At 40.8% G+C, this 25,220-nt stretch overlaps 1 protein-coding gene across 1 annotated transcript; it reads left to right on the top strand.

Moving 5' to 3' along the window:
- Positions 1–282: 282 nt before the first annotated feature.
- Positions 283–24,983, top strand: RIOK2 (RIO kinase 2). The gene is made up of 10 exons (XM_072139963.1): positions 283–443; positions 1,032–1,170; positions 2,531–2,647; positions 4,724–4,899; positions 8,162–8,250; positions 10,087–10,278; positions 10,704–10,796; positions 18,130–18,612; positions 19,523–19,619; positions 24,718–24,983. Exons 1-10 carry the CDS (start codon positions 378–380, stop codon positions 24,877–24,879), a joined length of 1,614 nt encoding a protein of 537 aa, XP_071996064.1. The 5' UTR covers positions 283–377; the 3' UTR covers positions 24,880–24,983.
- Positions 24,984–25,220: the final 237 nt, after the last annotated feature.

Below are 25,220 nucleotides of genomic sequence, written 5' to 3'. Positions count from 1 at the left end.
TATCTCCTATGTACCTGTATAGTGTCCTGTCTCCGGCTGCGCTGTTCCCGCCCACTTCAAACTTTCCAGTTTTCTCCTAGGCAGCCTGAGGTCCTGACAGGGCGATAAAACCAACACCACAATACACGCATTTCTCCAGCCAATGATGAGACATGGAATGAAGACAGAATTTCCATAATATACTTCTTTTTATTATTTTCCTAAGATATGTTGTCATTTATTCACAAGATACAATAAACGACAGCTATTTCAACGTCTTGTACTACACAGCTGCCAGGACGGTCCATCATGCTATTCGGCAGTAACGTGATGACGTTACACGTTCTGGTGGAACGCACGTGTGTGAGTCGTGCGTTCCAGGCAGCCAGGCGGTCAGCATGGGGAAGCTGAATGTGGTGCTGCTCCGGTACCTGTCTAGAGATGACTTCCGAGTGCTGACAGCGGTGTGTACCGGGGCCGGGGATTTACCCAAAGGCCGCTGTGCCCGGGAGGAGGGGGCTCGGTGTGGAGTCACTGCTGCTCTCACACTACAGGGATTATGCTGTACTATTACTCTATGTGCGGCTCTGGAGGAGGCCTGGCCCAGTCACATAATCCATCATAGACTGTCAGAGTCTGACCCTGTTCACATTGCATCTTGTCCCCATACAGTGATCTGTGTAAAACTGTCCATTACTGTTTGTGGAAGGGTTACCCCAAGTCCCAGGGTCATCATCTCCAAAGAGTTTGTATGTTCTCTCCATTTTTTGTGTGGGTTTCCTCAGGGTCCTCCGGTTGCCTTCCACACTCCAAAACATACTGGTAGGTTGATTAGATTGTGAGCCCCATGGGGACAGGGACTGATATGACAAGCGCTGTGCAATCTGTGTGCCCAGTATAATTATTGTTATATTTACCAGGACTCTTACTGCCTCTCCTGTATGGTTTTCTATTCTATCCTATACAGCGGTGTATAGTTAACACATGTTGTTCTTTTGGATGTGTAATTATTTAATTACCTTTACTTTATTCATGTCTGTATTTTATTTTAGGTTGAGATGGGGATGAAGAACCATGAGATTGTTCCCGCCAGCTTAATTGCCTCCATAGCCAGCCTGAAACATGGCGGCTGCAACAAGGTCCTGCGAGAGCTTGTAAAGCATAAACTTATAGCGTACGACCGCTCTAAAAGTAAGTAGTAATGATCCCCTTATTTTGCCTTTTCAGCAGATCCACATTAAAGGGATTGTCTAAGATTGCAATCTTATTTTTTTTTTTAGTTTGTAACTGCCCCCAAGTGGTGTAAAAATAACAATGACAACAAAGCCTTCCCATCACTGTACCATAGTTATGCAGCAGCTCAGCTGTGATTTTACATATAGGCAGCACCTTTGACTTGATGTCACTTCTCAGTCTCTATGTACCAGCAGGAGGCGCCATACTAGACCAGTGATAAAGATAGAGCCTTGTATTTTGCCTACATTCTAACACATTGGACAGACTCCAGCCATTTCCTCACAACATAGAGCACAGATGTATCCATCCATTTGTATACATCTCCCTGTGCCCCTCCTCTCCCTATGTGGGGGGTAAGAGTGAACATGGTCAGCAGTTGGTAATTGGCTGCTCCCTATGTTCAGGTAATCTTCCGAGTGGCGTAACTGCCCTTATATTGCCAGTGTCATCACAGGGGAACCTTCCTTAGTGTATGCTTAGTGGAGGTCGGGGGATGCGGTACTGCTGAATGCGACATATCCAGGTAGTGCAGGCAAAACCCTGGCTCAGGCAAGAAATGATGTGTAGTGGATGTTTATCATCCTACTGTAAGTAGAACAATGAAAGAGCTGTAAACTTTTTTAAAACTGAACAGTAGAGATCACCTTGTGAAGTCTGGGCTTTACAAGGGATTATCGGGTGAAACAGAAAAAAAATCACAGTGCCATCACCAGAGGTATTACACAAGTAAGTCCAATGATTTAGTCCTGTACGACTCCCTGATGAAGAAAGTTTACTCTTTTGAAATGCGTAGGAGGCTTGGACTTTTTTACTTTCCGTAACTCAAGTGGTGTTACTCGAGCGGCTGAGCCACGTAAATTTAAGAGGTTTTGCTGCCGGCTGGATCGGCCTTCATTAGCAACGGTGATACATCTTTCCTTTTTGCTCCAAACAATGGTGAAAGCTCTAACATACTACAACTATCAGACCTGAACCTGGAGATGTGATATCCTGATACGGGCCATCTAATAGGAGGTTCTTACTGAAGAAGCAGGATCAGCGGGGAACAACTTTTTTTTCTTGACATACAGGTACTAATGTATCCTGTTCTAGTATATCGTTTATGGGTACACTACATCTGAGCTTTCTGTATTGCATTCAATGCATCCCTACAAATTACACCACTTACCTGACAGAGGTTGGATTAACATCTGTGTGTACAAGTGCCTACAATCCTCCTCTAAAATGCTCTCGGGTGGATTTATCCTCTCCCTCAATGGAGCGGTCCGACTGGTTGCCTGCTATGATTTATGTTATTTACTATGTTTCTGTTTAGCTGTCCAGGGCTATCGGCTTATCTATGGCGGATATGATTACCTGGCATTGAAGACTCTTTCATCACGAGACGTCATCACATCAGTTGGCAACCAGTTGGGAGTTGGTAAAGAGTCGGGTAAGAACATTTTTGGTATCGTAATTAGGTAAATGAGGGTTTGAGAAACTGCTCATGGTCAACATTTAACCCCTTCCCGACATTTGACGTACTATTACTGCATGGCGGGAGGTGCCTTCCCGCAAAATGCAGTAATAGTATGTCAAGCTTCTGGCGCCGGCTCCTGAACGGAGCCGGCGCCAGAAGCTGCGGGTGTCGGCTATGTATTATAGTCGACACCCGCAATCGGAGATTTCTCCGATCGCGGGTGTTAACCCCTAACACACCGCGGTCGCGCTGACCTCGGCGTGTCAGGGGCATTTCAGTGTGCTCAGCATGCTCAGTGTGTCACATAATACAGTGTAATACATCTGTATTACACTGTATTAGGTGAAGAATAGCTTGAACAAGTGATCAGTGGATCACTTGTTCACGCTAACCTGTAAAAGTAAAGAAAAAGTAAAAAAACATTAAATAAACACACTTTTGAGTAAAAAGAATTAATCAAAGTTAAAGTCCCCAAACACAAACATTCCCTATACACATCTAATAAAGTGAAAAAACCTGAAAATGACCAAAATACCCCACATATTTGTTATCGCCGCTTCCGTAACAATCTGTAAAATAAGTCAGAAACATTATTGGACCCGTACGGTGAACGCCGTAAAAACCAAACACGAAAAACTCGCCAAAAATTTAAATTTTCATAAAATCCCTTCACAAAAATGTTCCAAAAAGTGATCAAAAAAAAGTTATGTGCACCAAAATGGTATCAATTGAAAGGACAACTCAACACGTAAAAAATAAACCCTAAACTAGCTCTGTCAACCAAAAAATATTAAAGTTATATCTCCGAAAAGATGGCGATGCAAAAACAAATGAGATTTTCTTTATATTCGTTTTTTCCTGTAAAATTGTAAAAATATATAAAAAAAATATATAAATGAGGTATCACCGTAAACGTAGTGATCTATAGAATAAAAATATTATAGTATTTTTGGTGTTTGATGTACGACCCCCAAAATATACAAAAAAACAATTGACAATTTTCTTTTCCTCCATACACTAAAGAGTTAATAAAATCTCATCAAAAAGCTACAGGCCCACTAAAATGAAGTATTTGTAAAGTGCATCTCATGTCGCAAAAAATAAGCCCTGATATGTCCAAATTGCCAAAAAAATAAAGATTGTATAGTCATTATAAAGTGACAATGCATAATCTGCTCTGAGCGGCGCAGCAGTTCCCCCCTCAATGCCCTGGCGTGTGCCCATACAGCAGGTTACCACCACATATGGGGTATGGTTATACACGGGAGGGATTGGGTATCAAATTTTGTGGAGCGTTTTGGTATTTTATCCACTGAGAATTTGTACATTTTATGAAAAACACATTCATTTAGTCAAAAATAAAATTAATTTCAAAAATGCATCCGATTTTGTTTTAACCCCTGTAAACCAATTAAAGGGTTAACAAACTTCATAAAAGTTGTTTTACATACGTTGAGGGGTGTAGTTTCTATAATGGGGTAATTTATGGGGTTTTACTTTTATTTAGGCCTCTCAAAGTGACTTCAAACCTGAGCAGATCCCTCAATAGCAGGATTTTGCTTTTTTTATGAAAATGTGAAAAATTGCACCTAACGTTCAAAGCCCCATAACATCCTACAAAAATGAGAGTATGTATAAAAAACCATGGAGACATAAAGTAGACATTTGGTGAATGTTAGTTATTACGTTTTCTGGTGTTATGACTCATGTGTGGAAAAAGTAGAACATTTTGAATTTCAAAAATTGAGAATTTTTCCAAATTTTCACCAAATATCTGATTTTCTCATAAATAAATGCAAAACATACCACCAAAATTTTGTAACTAACATGAAGTACAATGTGTCACGAGAATCACTTGGGTATGTTAAAGCGTTCCAAAGTTATAACCACTTATAGTGACACAGGGCAGATTTGAAAAAATGGGCCGTGTCAGGAAGGTGAAAAGTGGCTTCGGCGTTAAGGGGTTAAAAGACGTTTTTATGTTCTATGTTATTAACTGGAACATTTTAGTTCTGCAGTCACAGTTGTATTCTCTCCATCACCTTGTAGACATCTATATTGTTGCTAATGAAGAGGAAAAACAGCTTGCGCTAAAACTTCATCGACTTGGAAGAACGTCATTTCGTAACCTTAAGAACAAACGCGATTATCATAAGCACCGCCATAAGATGTCATGGCTCTACCTGTCTCGTCTGGCTGCCATGAAAGAGTTTGCTTACATGAAGGTAACCTGTCCATGACTGTCCAATGGGTGGGTTCAGTAGGCTTAAAGGAAATCTACCTTTAAAATCCATCATGATAAACCAGGGACCTTTACTCATACATCCAGGCACCAGGACTGTGCTGATGTTCTTATATTTGTTATCCATGGTCTCCTTTCTTCTAAAATGAACTTTTTAAAATTATGCCTATAAGTCAAAAGGACTCTTGCACTGCCTCCCCCTGCTCCCTCAGCCCTTCCCCCTCAATCTTCCTGCTGTAATCTCACAGCAGCTGCACACAGCTGCAGTGGGGAAGTGCTGAGGGAGTGGGAGGGACTGAGACAGTGTAACAGCCTGTGAAAACTCGGCCCAGAGGGAGGGGCTCTGGTATACCCCTTCTTGCTCATCAGCATCAAGGTTGATTTTAGAATGAAGACCATGGGTAACAAATATAAGAATATTGTCACTGTGCCTTCAGATTTGCATGAAATTTGCCTTTTGGTTTTTTTGTGTAGGGTATGTAGTTAAATACCCACTGTTTCTGTTGCAAGAATGAAGACGTCTCGTGCAGAGAAATAATTTTCTATGAACTATGGTGCAGACTGTAAAAGCTGGAACATGTGGATTAGTTATGTATCAAATGAATTTATATTCATTTAATGCAGAAATATACATTTTTGGTGGCGAATACTCTATTTTACAGTGTAATTGTCAGTACTGATTTGATTTGTTAGGGTTTTTTAGGGTTAAATGTGCCATTAAATAGCGTTTGTGTTATCCAAGGCAACGCTTATTCCCCATGCAAAGTATCTATTCAGGCTGACTTGGTTCCTGGGCGTTCTGGCGTTTTGTGTTTCTGTGGATAGCGAGCACTGGCGCATTACTTATACTATGAGCAGGCAAGCCAATGGTATTTTAAAAACAACTTTTGACTTGGTCATACTTTACATCTGAGACAGAAATGTGCCACTGGAGAAACTCTGCACGCTTCTTATGCTGGCATTGTCTCCTGTACGGGAGTCAGAAATAGTGCTGTAACTACAGAGATGGGCTTATTTGCTGGAAGAAACTCTACTCTTACAATTACATATATAGTAGATGTATACGAGGAGCATTATACATTTTACAGCCTCCTCCGTAATGAAATTCCCCACAGCCCCTTATTGTATAAAAAAAATAAATTTACATACTCGCCTTCTGATGATCCGTGCGACTCCTCTTCCTTCTCCCGTTCACGTGGAACAGAGCGGGCACAGATGGGTCCATGCGCTCTGCCCGCAGCGCACACTACGAAGTCAGTAGCGGTTGCCTCTGCCAATGGAATCTTGTGTCTGGCTGGACCTCCGCTAATTGTCTCTGCATTTCTACTCCCTGTATTCACGTTCATGTAGTATTGGTATTAAAGTAACCAACTGAATGTGATGGGACCATATGTCTTTATATTGAGTTTCTCTGTATTTTATCACTTGCACGATTCCTCTTTCTTGGAGCACTTCTTAATATAGCTTTAAGGCTGGTATCCCCTAGAAATCTATATGAATGTTGGCCCAATCCTACAGACTATGCAACTTCCACAGCACTTACAAAGGGCTAGGATCCTCTGTCTTTAAGGTGAATTGGGTGTGATAGGAGAGCGGCTGGATCTCTGCAGATACAACACAAGCGCGACATCTCAGCTCATGCGATTTCCCAGATGGATATTGTAGTACCCAAACTAAAGGCATTTTATGCTCAGTAATCTGCTAGTTATTTTCCAAGTCGACTCAATTTGCGCAAATGCATTTAAAAGTAGGTTTTCTTATTCCTAAAAGACCTATTACCATGTGCGCTTCATATAGTTATAGGGAGTGTCCGGCTCAGGATAGGGATTAACTTGCTGATCGCTGAGGATCTCTGTGATGGGACCCCACACATCACGAGAACGGAGGTCCCCTGTACCCCCGATGAATAGAACAGCCAATCGTGCATGCACCAGCCCGATTATTAATCTCTATGGCACTGACAAAGATCTGTCATACTTCAGCTATATCCTTCAGCGCCATAGAGTTGAATAGAGCAACTGGCTGTTCTATTCCTCTGGGGTATAAAGGACCTTCCATTCTCATGATTTGTGGTGGTTCCATCGCTTATCAGGAATTTGGCACATTGTAACTGCAATTGAATTGCTTTTACATTATGTTAACGAACGGAGCCTAAGGAGATGAGCACTTATCCAGTTAGACTGGTTTAGTTAGGCTGCACATGTTGCGGATTTTGGTGCGGAATATGCATGGAGAAACAAAAGAAATAAGATTATAAAAGTTCCAAATATTTGCAAAATACATTGCAAAAATGTGTGATCTAAGGTTAGTATGTAATATATGGTGACCCTGTAACCCTATTTGGAGTGTAGACAAAGATTTAAAACCGGTGAAAGTGCTGTGTTCATGTAGTATGACTGGTGATTCCATAAATGTAAACGTGATGTAATTGAACCCAAATGTTAAAAATCTGTACCAGTCGTCATGGCAATACACATGTAAACATTCACCAATATGATATTGAAAAAATAAGTTATCCCCCCACTAAACTGGTGATATTAGGGGTTGGCTTACCCCTCGCATTCTGCTGCCACCAGGCTTCCTGAGGAAAACCAAGTCTGTGGCTCTGGTGGAGAAAATCAGCAGTGTAATACAGTAGCATTAAAGTGAATGTGATTTGGAGGAAGTAATGTACGCGATGCATTATATTTTTCCGTGTGGACGGTGCTCAGTGCGAAAAATAAAATAATGATCATGTTACTGTTCTTGTTCTGGGTCCTCACAGATTTTTGTGTGCGTTTTTTTAACATTGAAGTCTATGGAAGAGTGAAAATCTGTTTTAAATCCACATCATGTTGCAGATTTAATACAGATTTTTGCTTGAAATGCCGTCAGGTGAAACAAATTGGGTAAAAATATGCATGCGTAAAATCTGTATTAAAAAAAAAAAAACATACAAAAACTGCAACATTAAAAAGACATATCCTCATGAAAAATGCACGTTACCTGTGCGTATGCCAGGATGCATGAAGAGGTTAAATAAGACGTTCCAAAATAAATTATTTTGGGTTACCTTGAACACTACTTAACCCTAATTAGACTAGCCCTTATGGAAAATGTATAAAGTTATGGCTTCTTGAAAGTGGAAAAAAATGGACATTTAGGGCTGTTAGAAAGTGGTTAATCAAATGGTCCAGACCTTGGGAAAGGTCCTCTAAAAAAAAAGTTGAATATGTTGAAATAATGTTTGTACATTTTTTTTCTAGGCCTTATATGACAGTGGATTTCCTGTGCCAAAACCATATGACTACAATAGACATGCCGTAGTGATGGAGCTGGTTAATGGCTACCCCTTGTAAGTAATGAGTAATATGTCTAAATAAATGTTTTCTTAAAGGAAATCTACCATCAAAATCCAGCATGAATAAACCCGGGACACTTGCTCATAGATCCAGGTCGTGTGACTGGTAATCTTCTTATAGTTGTTATCCACGGCCTCCTTACTTCTAATATCAACTTTTGATTGATCCTAATGAGCCAAAAGGGCACCTGGGGTGTGCTACCAGAGACCCGCCATGCTCTAGCTTCACAGGCTGTTACACTGTCTCCCCCTCAGCACTTTAACATACACAACTGGGAACATTAATAAGTGGAAACGGGGTAGAAAACCCCAGCAATAAAGTTACAACAAATATAAATGACCTCTCCTCTAAGACCTACTTCCACCAGCAAAGCAAAAGTATAATACATTTTAGATATCTTAAGGAATTTTACAAATAGTTCATAATCTAAACTATATTGGATAAGGTTACATTTTAGCATCTGGCTTGCAAACAAATTGTTTCCTTCTTTTGCCGCTAGGTGGCAGTGTATGTACATTGGCTGATTTCTCTGAGTAGCACAATGGTCTCCTTTGTACATTGCTAAATTTCACTGGATTCAACGTTGTGAAAGCAACTTGTTAGAGGGTACACTTGGTGATCGGTGGCAGTGCCAGGGGCTTGATTAGTGTATGTGTTGCTGTAACCCACCCATCTGCCCAGTGAATGCGGCAACACAGTTGGGTGTAATTCACTCTAAAATCTTTTCCCTTGGTCAATTAGTTGGAGATCTCAATAAATTATTATATTTAAGATCTTTTTACTTTTTTTTTCCCCAGCCTTTTATGTAGACGGCAGGTCTATAGACAGACTGGTTCAAAAAGAGGATTCCATTAACAGGGTTTTGTGAACATTTGATACAGATATCCTAACCTTAGGACTGGTCCTCAATATTAACACTGCTACTCGACAGCAACTATTAGCTGGAAATCTACAGTCAAAATCAAACGTGATTAACCAGGGGCACTTCTTCATAGATCCAAGCCCCTCTTCACTGCTCCTTCAGCACTTCCCCCTCCCTCTGCCTGCTGTCATTTTACTACAGCACACAGTAGGAGGGGGAAGTTCTCTTGGGCTTTGTAGAAGTGTAAAATCCTGTGAAGATAACAAAGCTTCACCCCAAAAGCCCTTCTGGCTGATGAGCATAGTTGATTTCAGAAGGATGGAGGCCACAGATAACAAATATAAGGAGATGTATCAATCTAAATTACAAGGCAAAATGTATAGTCTTCTAATCAAAAGAATCCCCACATCTATACAGGTGAATACAAAGCCCACAAGGAAAGGCAGGTGTATATACAAGGGGAATACTTCATTCAAAAATAACACAGTAAATTGAAAACATTTCAAAACACTCAACCTCCTGAATGTGTTTAATCACTAATGCAGCAGCAGGTTATTGCATATTGGGGCCTTCCTTATGAAGCCTGCTTAATAGGCAATACACATGGAGTTACTTTTCCCTCCCCGTCTGGTGGCTAATACCATTCTGTAATGTAATTTATCCATGGCTTACTTTATCATTTCCAATCTTTATCTCATCTAATTTTTGTAGCATGTGATTATGTTCATATCATGTTGGTAGGTTTATGTATAGCCTGCCAGCCCATGCCCCCTAAGTATGTAGCCTGCCAGCCCATGCCCCCTAAGTATGTAGCCTGCCAGCCCATGCCCCCTAAGTATGTAGCCTGCCAGCCCATGCCACTATTTTTAGCTGCTACTTAAATCCAGATTATTGTAGTCCAGATAGAATAGTCTCCAGCTTTCCATAATAGGGATATCCGTTCACCACTTTCTTCTCTCCCCTTTAGGTGCCAGGTGCGTCACATTGAAGACCCTGCTGCCTTGTACAACGAATTAATGGATCTGATTGTTAAGCTGGCCAACCACGGTCTGATCCACGGTGACTTCAATGAATTTAATCTAATGCTGGATGATGAGGATCACGCCACCATGATTGATTTCCCACAAATGGTGTCTACGTCTCACGTAAATGCTGAATGGTCGGTGTTCACCCGGGTCACTATCTATTAATGTAGAATTATTGGATCCCTTACAAACCGTAACCTTAAACTGCCTGATATAGCACATGAGCAGCATCTTGGCTCTGGTAGCGACGCTCTTTATGCTGAATTATTCATCCATACATCAGCTACCTAGTAATGGCATCGTTTTTCTTGGTCATCTCCTACATTAATACAGATGTGAATTGCCAAGAACATGTTGCCATGATTTATTGCTTGAGATTGTAAATGCAGGGAAGTAATTTAATGCAGTGTGATGTGACCACAGATAATAAGACACTGGTACTTAAAGAACATGTGACCAAGAAACTCAACCTGGTTAAGAGACCAAATCTAATGTGTATTTCTGTTCTGCACAGCGTTGTACAGGTGTCATGGCACTGATTGAGTTTTATCTGCTTTAGGTATTTCGATAGAGACGTGAAATGTATCCGAGATTTCTTCTTGAAACGCTTCAATTATGAAAGTGAGCTTTATCCAACGTTCCGTGATGTTCAGTAAGTAATGGCTAATTTAGACCAGCTAATGCACCTTTCACTTTGAGGAGTAAATTACAGGTATCCTAAATGTGCATTATCATCCACACAATATGACGTGAGTTATAGATGTGCAACCGCATCATTGTATCGGGAATAGTGATAAGGAACCATCCAGTGGCCGGGGCGGAGATGCTGCCACATGTCTATTCACTAATGGGACTAACTACAATTCCAGAGCTCCTATAGAAACAATTTGATAGAACTACAGGTGACGGCCTCCTCTACTGCAGAATGCGGGAAGGAACCTACTTTTGTCATTTGTATCACATGACCGTATAATGCCGTATAATGTCTTTGTGTTATATTTTGGGTGACATCTATACTGACCCCTTTAAAATAAAAGAAATAACTATTGTAGATATAAAACTAATAAGAAAACTAGTTCTTCCCATGTGTAAGGGTGTGTCTGCTCCATTTTGCATATGTTTTCTGTCCACGTGGGTTTTTTTCACGTTTGTGACTCTGTTGCGTTTTTTTTTTTTTCAAAACAAAAGAGCTGGTTCCCCAACATTATTAACCCCTAGAGGCACCTAGACGTTATAGTACATCCTGGTGAGAGCTTCATTAGCGCACCAGGACGCACTATAACGTCCTCTCTCCCGGGGCGCACTGTAGCTTTACACAGTGCCCGGGACCTGGGAGGTCAGCTGGGACGTATAGCTGACCTCCCAGGCTTGCCGACAATGGGCCGTTCCTATTGGTCCATTGTCCACGATCGCTGTGACAGCCGGTTCTATACAGAACCGGCTGTCACAGCATCGGAGCCGGCATCGGAGGTTCCCGGTCTCACTGTCTGTACAGACAGTGTCCGGGAACGGGGAGATCGGCTGTCACGGACAGCCTGCACTCCCCTGTCACCGGCAATGGACCGCTGCTGTGGGTCCACTGCCGACGATCGCTGTGACAGGCGGTTCTGCACAGAACCGCCTGTCACAGCAGTGTCACGTGCAGATTGCCGGTGCCTAGGATCGCTGTCTGCATAGACAGCGACCGGGCACCGGAGATTCTTGACCCCAGACATGTGACCAGCGATGGACCAATAGATGTGGTCCATCGCTGGCTATCACTGTGATTGGTGGATCAGATCGAACCCACCAATCACAGTGAAGCAGGGTCACAGGCGGGCACAGTATCTGTGCTGACAGGCTTTGATCTCTCTGTTGGTTGAGAGAATTTGGAGAGATCAGAGCCTGTCGGAGAATTGTCTGCCCCTCACACAGTGAAATCACCCCATAAACCCCTGATCGCCCCTCTTTGTGCCCCCAGCACCTGACCCCTTCACCTCCCATTCATAAGGGAGAGTTCTCTTCTTTTTTTTTTTTTTCAAAATCTAAAAAAAAGTTTTAGGTAGCTTAGGTGTTAGTGCGTCATCGTCAATTCGTTGCGTTAGTTACTTAGTGTCAGTGCGCCGTCAATTCGTCGCGTTAGTTACTTAGTGTCAGTGCGCCGTCAATTCGTCGCGTTAGTTACTTAGTGTCAGTGCGCCGTCAATTCGTCGCGTTAGTTACTTAGTGTCAGTGCGCCGTCAATTCGTCGCGTTAGTTACTTAGTGTCAGTGCGCCGTCAATTCGTCGCGTTAGTTACTTAGTGTTAGTGCGCCGTCAGTCCGTCGCATTAGTTACTTAGTGTCAGTGCGCCGTGAATTTGTCGCATTAGTTACTTAGTGTCAGTGCGCCGTGAATTTGTCGCATTAGTTACTTAGTGTCAGTGCGCCGTGAATTCGTCGCGTTAGTTACTTAGTGTCAGTGCGCCGTGAATTCGTCGCATTAGTTACTTAGTGTCAGTGCGCTGTCAGTCTGTCACATTAGTTACTTAGTGTCGCTTTAGGTAGATTATCTCTGTTACTGACAGTGGTAGTCATTGTCCGTTAGCTGTATTATTTGTTAGTTACCGTCAGTTTGTCAGTGGTTTAGTGGGTTAGTCAGTGTCTGTAAGTGTAAAAAAAACTAAAAAAAATTTAAAAAAAAGGTTGTTCGTTCATTAGTGTCAGTCACCGTCTGTCATTGTCATTTGTCATTCCGTCCCTGTCAGTCCATTAGTTAGTCAGCGTTAGTGTTAAAAAAAAAAAAAAATAATAATAAAAAAATAATTGTTGTGTCGTGTTTCGTAGTTTATAAAATGGCAGTGAGGATGTACTCCGCTGAGGAAGCGTACGCCATGCTTGCCTCAGATACTGAAAGTGCCAGTGAGGGAGAACCTGAGTTTTTTCGTGATTCCTCCTCCAGCGATTCAGGAGAACCCCCTCGTAGTCGTAGGAGAGTTAGTGCTCAGGTTCTGCCTGAGGATTTAGATTGGGAACCCCTAACAGATTACACCCCCCAAATTCCGGCATTTACTGCAGTAGCAGGGATTAAGGTCCCTACTGAAGGGCTCTCTGCCCTCGGTTTTTTCAAATTAATTTTTACGGACAATTTGGTCCAATTAATGGTAGAACAAACCAATATATATGCTGAAGAATTTATACGGGCAAATCCATCTTCTTTTTATGCCAGGCCTTATAGGTGGCACCCTACAAACTGTGGGGAAATGTTAAAGTATTGGGGCCTTGTTTTAAATATGGGCCTTACAAAAAAGCCTAAAATAAGATCCTATTGGTCCACGGATGTTCTGTACTACTGCCCTCTGTACCACACAATAATGTCCAGGTCCCGATTCGAAGCTATACAAAAATTTCTTCATTTTGCGGATAATTCCTTATGCCTACCCCAGGATGACCCAAACTATGATCGACTTTTTAAAATACGCCCCGTTCTAACATTTTTACAAGAAAAATTTTCAGCTGTCTACACCCCTCAAAGGGAAATCTCAGTAGATGAGTCCCTAATGAGTTTCAAGGGGAGAGTTAAAGTCCGACAGTATCTGCCTAATAAGCGAGCCAGATACGGAATAAAATTATATAAATTGTGTGAGGCAGACACAGGATACGCGTTTTCATTCCGTGTATATGAGGGCAAAGACAGGACAATACAGCCCCCAGAATGTCAGCTGTACCCCTGTCACCCTGCGTGGCACTTCCACCACCATCCAGAAGCCTGTATGTATACAGGATTATAATAAATTTATGGGGGGGGTTGATTTAAATGACCAGATTTTGAAGCCCTACACAGCGACTAGAAGAAACCGAATCTGGTACAAAAAACTAGCAATCCACCTTGTACAGATGGCAATGTACAACTCCTTTGTCCTTTTCAGACAGGCCGGCCACCAGGGTAAATACTTAGAGTACCAGGAGAATATCATCAAATCACTCCTCCTGGGTGAAGGGGAAGGGGAAATCTATAAATGTTCCCCGAATAGTACCAGGGCAACATTTTCAATCTGTGGTGCCACCAACGGAGAAAAAGCAAAAACCCCAAAAAAGATGCCGTGTGTGCACAAAGAATGGTATCCGCAAGGATACCATATACCAATGTGACACATGTCCTTCCAAACCTGGGCTGTGTATGAAGGATTGCTTCCGAATCTACCACACATCCCTGGAAGTGTAATTTGGAAAAATCCCATCAGTGCCATTCTGTTATTTGCCCATTTTTTTTTATTTTGCCCATTTTTTAATTTTTATAACAAAACTAAAAGCATCATTATACCCTTAGATGAATACCTAATGATGTTATCTGCACATTTATAGGCCTATGCCAGTGCTGCCCAAAAATTACAAATCCGATGCCACACATAAGATACAGCCTGATAAATGTTACAAAGTATTGTTTCATTTTTATGCGCAGGTCAGTGTCTGAAAAAGTGTCTTATGAATGTAACATTTGTGGAAAAATGAAAAGCTAAAATTTAACCTCAGCTTTTCACTAAATTCTACATAAGTGACCAAGATCAAATTTTATCACTTTCAAAAAGGGATCACATGTTGGGGGCTTTCACTGTACCTTTGGGTATGTGCAAAAATAACATGACTCCGAGATATTTCAGCCAAAACTAAACTTCAAAAATAGCATTCCCTCCATTCTGAACCTTGCTATTTCACTAAAAAAGCAATTTACAACCGCATTTGGAGTATTGCCATACTCAGGAGAAATTGTGTGGCATAATTCAGGGTTCTTTTCTACCTTTAACTGCTTTTAAAAATGACATTTAGCTACTTCACCCCTTGTAAAAATGGAATTTCAGGAGCTAAAGTGACATTTGCTTGAACAAATTCTAATTCTTCATTTCCACAGTCATATGCTAATGAATACTGTAAAACTTGACCTGTAGAGTCAAACCATTAACCAAACGCCTTGATATATTCCTTGAGGGGTGTAGTTTCCAGAATGGGGTCACTTTTGGGGATTTATCACTGTTACAGTACTCCAGGAGCTATTCGAACAGGACATGGGGCATGAAAATGATTTCATCAAAATCTGCTCTCCAAAAGCCTTGTTCTCTTTCCAACTCCTGCCATATACCCCTACAGCTATTTACAACCACATATGGGGTATTGCCGTATTCAGAAGAAATTGTGTGACAAAATTTGGGGTGCTTTTCAACCTAAACTGCTTTTAAAAATGACATTTTGGGGGCTAAAATGAGATTTTCTTGAAAAAATTGTAAATTTTCATTTTCACAGTCCTATGTTAATAAATTCTGTGAAACGCCTGTAGGGTCAAGCCATTCACTTTACCCCTTGATATATATCTTGAGGGGTGTAGTTTCCAAAATGGGGTCACTTTGGGGGGTTTATCACTGTTACAGTACTCCAGGAGCTATTCAAACATGACATGGGGCATGAAAATTATTTCATCAAAATTTGCTCTCCAAAGGCCCTAAAGCCTTGTTCTCTTTCCAACTCCTGCCATATACCCCTACAGCAACTTACAACCACATATGGGGTATTGCCGTATTCAGAAGAAATTTTGTGACAAAATTTGGGGTGCTTTTCAACCTAAACTGCTTTTAAAAATGACATTTTGGGGGCTAAAATGAGATTTTCTTGAAAAAATTGTAAATTTTCATTTTCACAGTCCTATGTTAATAAATTCTGTGAAACCCCTGTAGGGTCAAACCTTCCACTTTACCCCTTGATATATTCCTTGAGGGGTGTAGTTTCCAAAATGGGTCATTTTGTCAGGGGTTTCTAATGTTCTGACACCTCAGGGGATCTACAAAAGCAACATGACACGTGAATGCTTTTTCATAAAATGCTGCTCTTCAAAAGCCCAGTGGCCCTCCTTCTGCTTTGTGCCCTGGCATGTGCCCAAAAACCAGTTCACATCTACATGTGGGATATTTTCTTACTCAGGAGAAATCACATAACATAATTTAGGATGCATTTACTCTTTTACTCTTGTAAATTTAAATTTTTTTGAACTAATTAAACCTGTTATAGAAAAAATATTATAATTTCTTAACTTCCTCTTTTTTATTTGAATTCCTGTGAGATGCTTAAAGGGTTAACAGACACCCTTATACCCGTTTTGAGTTGTTGAAGAGGTGCAGTTTATAAATGGGGTGAATTATAGGGGTTTCTAATGTATATGCCTTCAAAAAAACACTTTAGATATGTGCTGGTCCCAGAAAAACTTGGTTTTGGAAATTTTCTCTTATTTTGGAAAATTGCTGTTATATTTTTAAGCCTTCTTAAATCCTAAAAAAGTGAAAGAACTCTGTCAAAATGATGAAAACATAAATTAGAGATATGGTAAATGTTGGATATAAACTTTTTTGTGAAGTAAAATGATTTATCTGGCAAGCCAAAAATTTCAAACTATGAAAATTGAAAATTTTTCTAATTTTTTGCCAAATTTTGTTTTTTTAAAAAAAAACTACAATACATATTGGCAGACAAACACCACTATCATGATGTACAATATGTCACAAAAAAACAATCTCAAAATCACATAGATAAGTTGAAGTGTTCCAATTTTATAACCATATAAACTGACACAGGGCATATTTGAAAAATGGGTCTGCGTCCTTAAGGCCAAAATAGGCTGTGTCCCCTAGGGGTTAATGAAAAACTGATCGGTCATCAGATGTTTGTTTTGCGAACCCATTGCCTTGTATTGAGTCCCATGATCTGCATGTGTAAAAAAAAAAAAAGAAATAGGACAGGTGCTAAAATTTTGTGGAAAAAAATGAAATGTGAAAAGAATGGTTCAGTAAGGCTTCAGTGAAAATCAGTGTGAAGGAGAGCTTGAGCATAGTGCTTCATGTATAATTCATTAAAATGGCACATTCTTTACAGTTTAGTAATTAAGGGGTTAATCCTGGCTGACGTCTGCTCACCGCTTGTGTTCTCTCAGAGTTCCCATTATTTGTGTGGGTTTCCTCCCACAGTCCGAGCACATATTGGCTCCGATGTGTGTGACTATGAAGTAATCCCTAAAATCCTGGCGGCCATCGCTGTCGGCTCCTCGTTCTTGTTCCAGAAGTTTTACAGAAATATAACTTTATATGTAAATGACCATTATGTATCTCACACTAATGTCCAGGGTGTTCTGCTTCCCCATATTGGCAAGACACTTAAGCTCGGGACATGACTTCCGGTCGCTCCTTGGGGACGGGTTTTTGGAAACTTGAAGCAAATGAGATTTCTGTGCCAAAGAAGTTTTAGTTTTCACACGGATCTTATACTCTTCAATTCCCAATATGTGCAGATTCATGTTCTCCTATTTACCATATAATAGCAGACACGTCCTGTAGATTTATTTTTAACGGACTTCTCTCATAATTTTCATGAAGTGTTTGCTGTCATTGAATGAGAACATTTTGCTTTACATTCAGAGGTTTCAAGCATCTCTGAGTATAAGCCACATTTTGGCATTTTGTGCTCCTGAGGACTGCAGTAAATGGGGATTCCCTTCTCATTCCTCTATGGCACATCTGTAGGCAAATTCTACATGTCAATGTGCCATAAATGTCTGTTAAGTCCTGTACTCCAACATAGTTCCCATATACGCAAGCATTTAGGTTTGGACACATCTGCGTTTGGCAGGGACTTCTCCCCCAATGTGCTTGAATTGTGTTTTTAAAATGAAATTGAAGTGCAATGTATGAACACGGGCTCACTTGGGACCTCTCTCTCTACTCACATTTGCATCATGGCTTCTATGAGTAGTTTCTTAAAAGGGTTACTGGCACCCGAAAGTTTACGGAGCTGAGCTGCCGTGTCCCTGTATACAAACGGGGGCACGGCTCTGATGGACTGCAGCGTGGGGTACTGGAGCGCCAGAGGAGTTCAGTAAAGCTTTATTTAAAGCTTTGCATGTTACATGTACACTCAGATATAATGGTTATCCATCTCCGATCTTGGGTACATCTTACCTCTCATCATGACTGTTGTGACTTTATTTTTTAGGAAAGAGTGTTCGCTTGATGTAGAAATTGAAGTGAGTGGCTACACCAAAGAAATGCAGGAGGATGATGAGCTCTTACAGCCTGAAGGCCCAGAAGATATCCAGGAGGAAGACAATGATGAAACAGTCTCTACCACAAAGATCGGCGATTGTGCGCAAGAAACCAAAGATGACCCAAGTGTATCAGAAGCCACAGACGGATCTTCTCTCGAAGACTCTGAAACCAAACAGGACCATGGCGGAGGTGGACCAAGTTTAGACATGGCAGAATTCAATAAAGTTTTGGATGAACTAGAAGGAAAGACTGTTGAGAAGAATGACAATAAAACTCCTGAAATCTCCATAGCTGGTGATGTGGAGAATAACAGGCCTGGCATAGAAAAGCTGAGCACTGAGGAAGGCAGTGATGAGTATGAAGATTGTGAAGATGAATGTCCTGACCTAGTGGGTCTCTCGGGGACAAACCAAGAATTCAGACCTTTCAGGTAAGAAATTGCTAAAGAACATTGATGACCTTTTTTTTGTTAACATTGTATTATAGTTAAAGGAGTAGTAATGGAGGAATACTGCACTGTGTCCTAAGAGGGGATGCTGCAGAATTATTTCTTGGGACGCACGTGCCATGGGCAAAGTCTACATAAGGAGAACTCTTACTGCCCGACTACTATCGTCAAAAGCCTCTCATCCAGCTAAACCGTCTCCCTACACTGTACTGACGAGATGCAAAGACATTGGGATAGCGCTGTCTAGAGTTGGGAATCTGTTTCTTTTGCAGTAGATATTTAGCTGCCTTACAAGGTAGCTAAGAGACAATGTTTTCCATATCCCAGCCTGGAAAATGTATTTGCATATTTCTCATGTACAGGCAGTTCCTCGGGTTACATACAAGATAGGGTCTGTAGGTTTGTTCTTAAGTTGAATTTGTATGCAAGTCGGAACTGTATATTTTATCATTGTAATCCCAGCCAGAACTTTTTTGGTCTCTGTGACAATTTGGATTTTAAAAATGTGGGATTGTCATAATAACCAGGATTAACAATAAACCTTCATTACAGACACCTGTGATAACTGTTATAGCTGTTTATTGTAGCCTAGGACTAAAGCACAATAAATTACCAATATCCAGAGGTCCGTTTGTAACAAGGGGTCATATGTAAGTCGAGTGTTCTTAAGTAGGGACCGCCTGTATCTCCTAAAACAGATATTTTATCTGAACTGACAGATCCTCTTAGAGTTGGGACAGATGCACATGACCGCAGTGCCAGGGGCATAAATCCTTGTGTCTGTCTGTGAACACTGACCACGGTTATATGCAACCGGCTTCTAACTTGGATAATATCCTGAATTGAACATTTGAAGGCTGAATACTCTCTCCATCATTTCATGTCTTTGTAGAGATGAAGATAGTTTACAGCACATTAACCAGCACAGAACCAGAACCACGAGTGTCACCTCTATGGGAACAGTCGGCAGCTGCTCTACAATCCCACCGGTAAGGCCGACCTTATGTCACAAATGTATATTTCTAATTTTAATCCTTTTTTACTAATGTAACTGGAAGTATTCTGCAGCACTGGGTCAAAATATGTTCACGTGTAGGACTATAAATTTGTTTTCTACCAAATCCTCCTACATTGTGTATGTGCTGAAATAATATCTGAATTGAGGGATTCCAGACGTTATACACAAAGCATAAGTCATGTTGATTGCAAAACAAAACTTTTATGACTGTCTCCTGGCTCTGAAAGCAGATGAAGGGGCTGTTCATATGTTTTTCTCTTCTTTGCTGAGATATGATGAAGCACAAAACAACAGGAATCTTGTGTAGTATTTGCACAAAACATTTCACAACTCATGCATTAAAGGGAAACTGAGGTGAAAGCCAGGGTGTTCCATTGTTCCTTCATTCATAGTCACTGGGTCTGAAGGTTACTACCCTGGAGAACTGAGGGACTCCTTCTGGCGGGAGGTCCAGTAATAAAATTGGGGATTTCACTTCCATATCCCTCATTGCCAGGACATTAGTGTTGTGTTTTAAAAGGGACGTTACACGTAATTAGATTGGCTGTAGATTTTGCAGTCTAATTCTGTGGATAGAAGAAGGATCCCACTGTACAAGGAAACGCTGAAGAATTTTGCTGCATTTGTGTGGACAGGTTAAAAGTTTGCAGCATTACTGTATGTTAAATGGGATGAGATTTGGCAAATGTCAAGTAACAAATCGTTGAAGCATAGCTGAACATTTGAAGCAGATTTTCTTTTATTACAGGCGATAATAGTAAACTTTGGAATATTCTTTGTCTTTCTTCTCCTGTAGTGAGCGATGTATCTGAAGTGCCTTACACAGCTTAAGGATAAGGCAACAAGGCCAAAAAATTTCCATACCTAGAGAATATTTCACTTGATCATTGAGCTCTCTGAGGAGATTAATCTATCCAGGGACACTATCTAAAGAGTGAAGTCTTTAGACGCCTTGTCGTCCAGCTGTCAGTGGTTCCTGGAAGTCCACGAAACAGCAAAGGAAGCCTCAAGTGACTGCCCAGCATGTCATGTGACCCACGGCTTCTCCGTGCAGAAAGGGAAAGTGTGCCAGGTTAAATACAATATAGGTGCCCCTTTGGGGTATTTTACTTACCCTGTTATAGTTGGCCAACCCCTTTAAGGCCTTAGGGCGCCTTCTTGCATATCTATAAAGACTTGTATAATGGCCCTCTTTTTCTCATCCCTTTCCAGATGATGCAAATTAGAATTTAAAATGTAGAATAAGTTTGCTATTCCCTAATCCAGCTCATCCATCCGCTCCATACATCAGGTATTTATATCGTATGACAGTAGCTCCCATCCCACCATCACAGGGGATAAATTAAATTTCCAGTAGTTCAATTTTTTAATTTTATTAAATCTTAATATATTATATTATTTTAAATATGATATATTTATATTTTATTTATTTCTCATTATAAAAATACACAATATTATTAATAGTATAATTATATCTTCTAGGCAGCTGATACATACTCTTAAGTGTATTTGCATAATAGCTATCTTATCTTCCAGCAATCCCCACATAATCCCATCCTATCTGTGTGCTGTCTAATGGGAATTACCTGGTGTTCTGTATCCGGTGTGAATAAGAAAGATGTCTAAACAACTATCGATCAATTTTCCAGTCCCCCAATATCCATCACTTGTTAGTACAGGAGCCCTACTGCACCTTTCACTGAGGTTACTGGATGACGATGGGAACACCTTGCTATTGTTGATCACTTGTGTTCACCTTTCCTATACTGATCATTATATGAATCTCTGGATTCATATAGTCGGACCATTTGAAAGTTAACGGCCACCAGATGGCGCTGAGAAGTTGGCACATTGTGCACACACAACAATTCCAAAATAAATATTAATCTGAAATGTTTGGCTGTTATGTTATCGGTAAGGTTAGGGTGTTTCCTGTACCAGGTGGTGTCTCCAGCAGGGGCCAAAGAACATAGGATGTTGTAATGATTTAGTGTTTTATTTTAATGGCGTTTTCTATATTATAAATCTTGAGGCCTCCATGCAGTGCAAGATCAAAATCCTCCCAATGTGGTGGTTAAATATTTTCAGCAGTTTTCCACATAATCGCTCACAAAATACTGTCCCAAAAGATGACTCTATGCAGGGTTATGCTCTGTAGTTTGGCTCCAAGTTGCTGATCCAGCACACTCTGTTCCAGCACTAGGAGTTCTAGGAGGGTGCAGCAGTCAGGGAGCACAGGATAAGTGCACAGCAGGGTGGGGACGTGCTCTTCGGCTGCCTAGGCTATGTCAGTAGTGCAGGAAACTAGCCAAGCCTAGTTTTAAAGAGAACCTTTGACTTCCAACACCAACTATTTGCTTTTTTCAATAGTTGTTGCTGTATTTATTCCAATTTAGTTAGATTGGCCCCCTCTATGTTCCTTAGCAATCATTGTTATTCTTTTACCGTCAGATTGGCATTGCTTAGCTGGGTGCTTCAATGCAGGACTGTCCACTGCACCTCATACATAGCTCATACTGAGCTCTAAGGCCGACGACACTGAAAAATGGATCGTTCACTGACTGGATTTCACAAGTGTATGATAGTGTTATATACGATACAAGGAGTCCCTGCTTCCCCTCAAAACAGCATTGCTGTACTATGATCGTGATTACAGTAAGGAAGCAGGGACTCCTGGTATCATATATAAATGTGACGCACAGTCCCGTCCTCTGCACCAGTGTCATTCTGTAAATTCCAGAATGACCACAGTTGTGTGCTGCTGGATTATAACTGATGTATTGTGGCTTACATACCAATTATAGACTATAAAAAGGAAAGTTTTAAAAGTCGGCCATCCTCACCCCCCATTTCCAGTATTTTTACTGTTGGATATGATTGACGCAGGTTTATAAAGTCCAATCTAGTATCTGTTGTATGAGGTGGCTACTTCCCCAGGTTACTTGCATGGTGGTCTATAGAAGACCTAATTGACAAATTCATTTCTTGGAGAAATCCCAGAAGAATAAGACAACCCTGTTAATGGGCAGCTGACATCATACACTTTTATCTCATTATCACAGTATATATTATCAGACCTGTATTTGTATGGATTTATAGATTGCGTTAATGTGTCAGATTTTGACTTTTTTTTTTTTTTTTTCTTTTTTTTTTTTTTTACCAGATTCCATTCTGGCAATAATATCTCCCCATTCGTCAATGGGAGTTTCCACTGTGCATCCAGTAGAACATAGGAAGCTCTGTTGTAGGCAGAGGCAATCATTGTAGCCAGTGTTGCAGGTGGATTGAAGACAGATTTTGTCCCTTTTTTCACTCAAAATCCAACATCGGGTAATTGCAAGTTTGTTGAAACAAATCGATGGTGAATCTACTTGTAATACCTGCGAATACATGCACAGTAATGTAATTCATCCGGATTCTGCTCCAGATTCCGATGATTCTGTTTTCCCATTGAGAGTTAACAATGCACAGATCCTGTCAGAATATTTCTGTACTATTCTCATTGGCTACAAGCCGTATTCTACAAAAGTTTCTGTCTGAAATTCTTCTCTATTTTCCCTAATGTGTATGTTTTCTCCTTTGTTCTTTGTGACTTTTATCTGTATATGAAGACATCTCCGTTCTTCTGTTCCTTGATCTGTTCAAAAATTGAAAAAAAACAATATCTTAACCAGATGATCCTATAAACCTCATTGTGTGGTCGGCCAGTACATTCATCCCGCACATGATCTGGCCTGTATGATGGAAGGCATTGTATCACATGCTCCATTGGGAATCTACATTCACCATGTTCTCAGAGTATTATCAAGTGTAGGAGGCGAGAAAGGCTCCAGATCTCTTCTGTTTACTGCTCCACACAAATCCCTTCTCTGTTTCCCAAGCAACAATAGTAGCATTATTTGACAAAAGATGGATATGTTACATGCGAGTAAGGGTATATCGCTAGTTATGCAAATAAATGGATGTATTTATTAAATGAATCTTAAAGGAAATCTACCACCAGGATAAAGGATTATAAACCCAGCACACTGACATACTATTGTTTCCCCTTGGCAGGATCTACTCTTCTTTAAGCTTATGCTCTGGTTTACATGAAAAAAGGTTTTAACATTTTTGCAAATGAGCCTGAGAGGCTTCAGGCTTTTATAGCTAATTGAACCTGGAGCCCCTCTGGCTCATTTGCATATTTGTAAAGGCTTTTTTTCATAAAAACAAGGGCATAAGAAGCTAAAGCGTTCAGATCCTGCCCGATGGGGCACACACCAGTATGTCAGTGTTCTTGGTTAACAATATTTCATCCTGGTGGTTTGATTTCCTTTAACGGGGAAAGACTTTTAACCAGCAGAGCTTTTGGGATTGCAAATTTGTAGTGAATCTGCTGCAGAGTCAATAATTCAGTTTTGGTAAGTTCTCGTCCACACCTTGCTAGAAGTGTATGATTTTGGGAAGTTTTTTTGACCACAATGCTGGGGATGGGACTCCTTACTTCATAACGACATAAGATGGGAGTCTCTGCCTACCCCCTAAACGGCAGTGTAATCATGATAACTGACGGTTAGTGGTAATTATGATTGGTGGGGACTCCTTGCATCGTATATCGCTATGAAGTAAAGAGTCCCGCACCCAGCAGTGTTGTCAGCCTGTGACACAGGACTTTGCTTGGTGGTTCATGGACTGACAACGGTAGTGTGAAGATGGCGCATGTATGCTTATTATCCCCTTTACGCCAGGTCTATGCCAAGTGGTCTGCACTCCCTACAGCGAGTGATCATACAAGCTGAGAGGATACTGGACAATAGCACAAGTCTACATCGGGTAGTGCCCGCTATAGATTTGTAGGACAACCAAGAGACTTGATAAAATCTTGCAACCTCTGGATTCATCATGCGCAGCATGAAACAACACCGTTTTCCAAATATCCGCCCAAGAGTTTATCAGAAAAAGGACAGCTACGCGCATTGCCAATGGCAAAGATACATATGTGTATCATTCTGATGTGTCATGTTATGTTTGCCGTAGCCTTTGCTTTCCCTTATTTTTTTGTTGTTGTTGTTTTCACTTTTTTAAAGGAACTAGTGAAGCAGAAGGTGAAGCGACAGCTGACAAAGCAGCAAAAATCTGCCCTGAGAAGACGACTACAAAAGGGAGAAGCGAATGTATTCACCAAGCAACGCAGAGAGAACATGTTCAACATTAAATGCAGTGTGGATGCTGCCGGCTTCTGGGGATAAGTGTCATCCCCCTTGTACATCAGATCTATGCAGATGCCTTGTTATACAATACTAATGTGTGTTTTTAACACTTACAGTTAATGAATATATTTCTTTAAGAGTTATATTTCTTGTTTTATTGTCTGCATTACTTTCATATAGAGTCATACTTAAGTTTTACAGCTTAGAGACTTCCAAATGTAACAACTACTCCGGAGCAATGGCCAGAGTCATGACTAATGGATCTACAAGTAGTGTGGAGGAAAAAAAACACCTCCTTAGTTAGTACAGTTATATACAGGTCACATGGGGGGGTGTCCCATCAATGAACTTCACCAGTCGCTGCGTTTGGCCTATATCTT

This window comes from Engystomops pustulosus, chromosome 1 (genome assembly GCF_040894005.1).
Source record: "Engystomops pustulosus chromosome 1, aEngPut4.maternal, whole genome shotgun sequence".
In the NCBI taxonomy this organism is placed as follows: domain Eukaryota; kingdom Metazoa; phylum Chordata; class Amphibia; order Anura; family Leptodactylidae; genus Engystomops; species Engystomops pustulosus.
The sequence above is the reverse complement of the archived record's forward strand: the minus strand, read 5'-3'. Positions and strand labels throughout refer to the sequence as shown.

What these genes read in the sequence shown, in the direction of transcription:
- RIOK2 (XM_072139963.1), top strand. Translation starts at nt 378, where the DNA reads ATGGGGAAGCTGAATGTGGTGCTGCTCCGGTACCTGTCTAGAGATGAC. An exon ending in GGGAGTTGGTAAAGAGTCGG is followed by an intron (nt 2,648 to 4,723) that starts GTAAGAACATTT and finishes ATCACCTTGTAG; the next exon opens with ACATCTATATTGTTGCTAAT. An exon ending in CCAACGTTCCGTGATGTTCA is followed by an intron (nt 10,797 to 18,129) that starts GTAAGTAATGGC and finishes TTTATTTTTTAG; the next exon opens with GAAAGAGTGTTCGCTTGATG.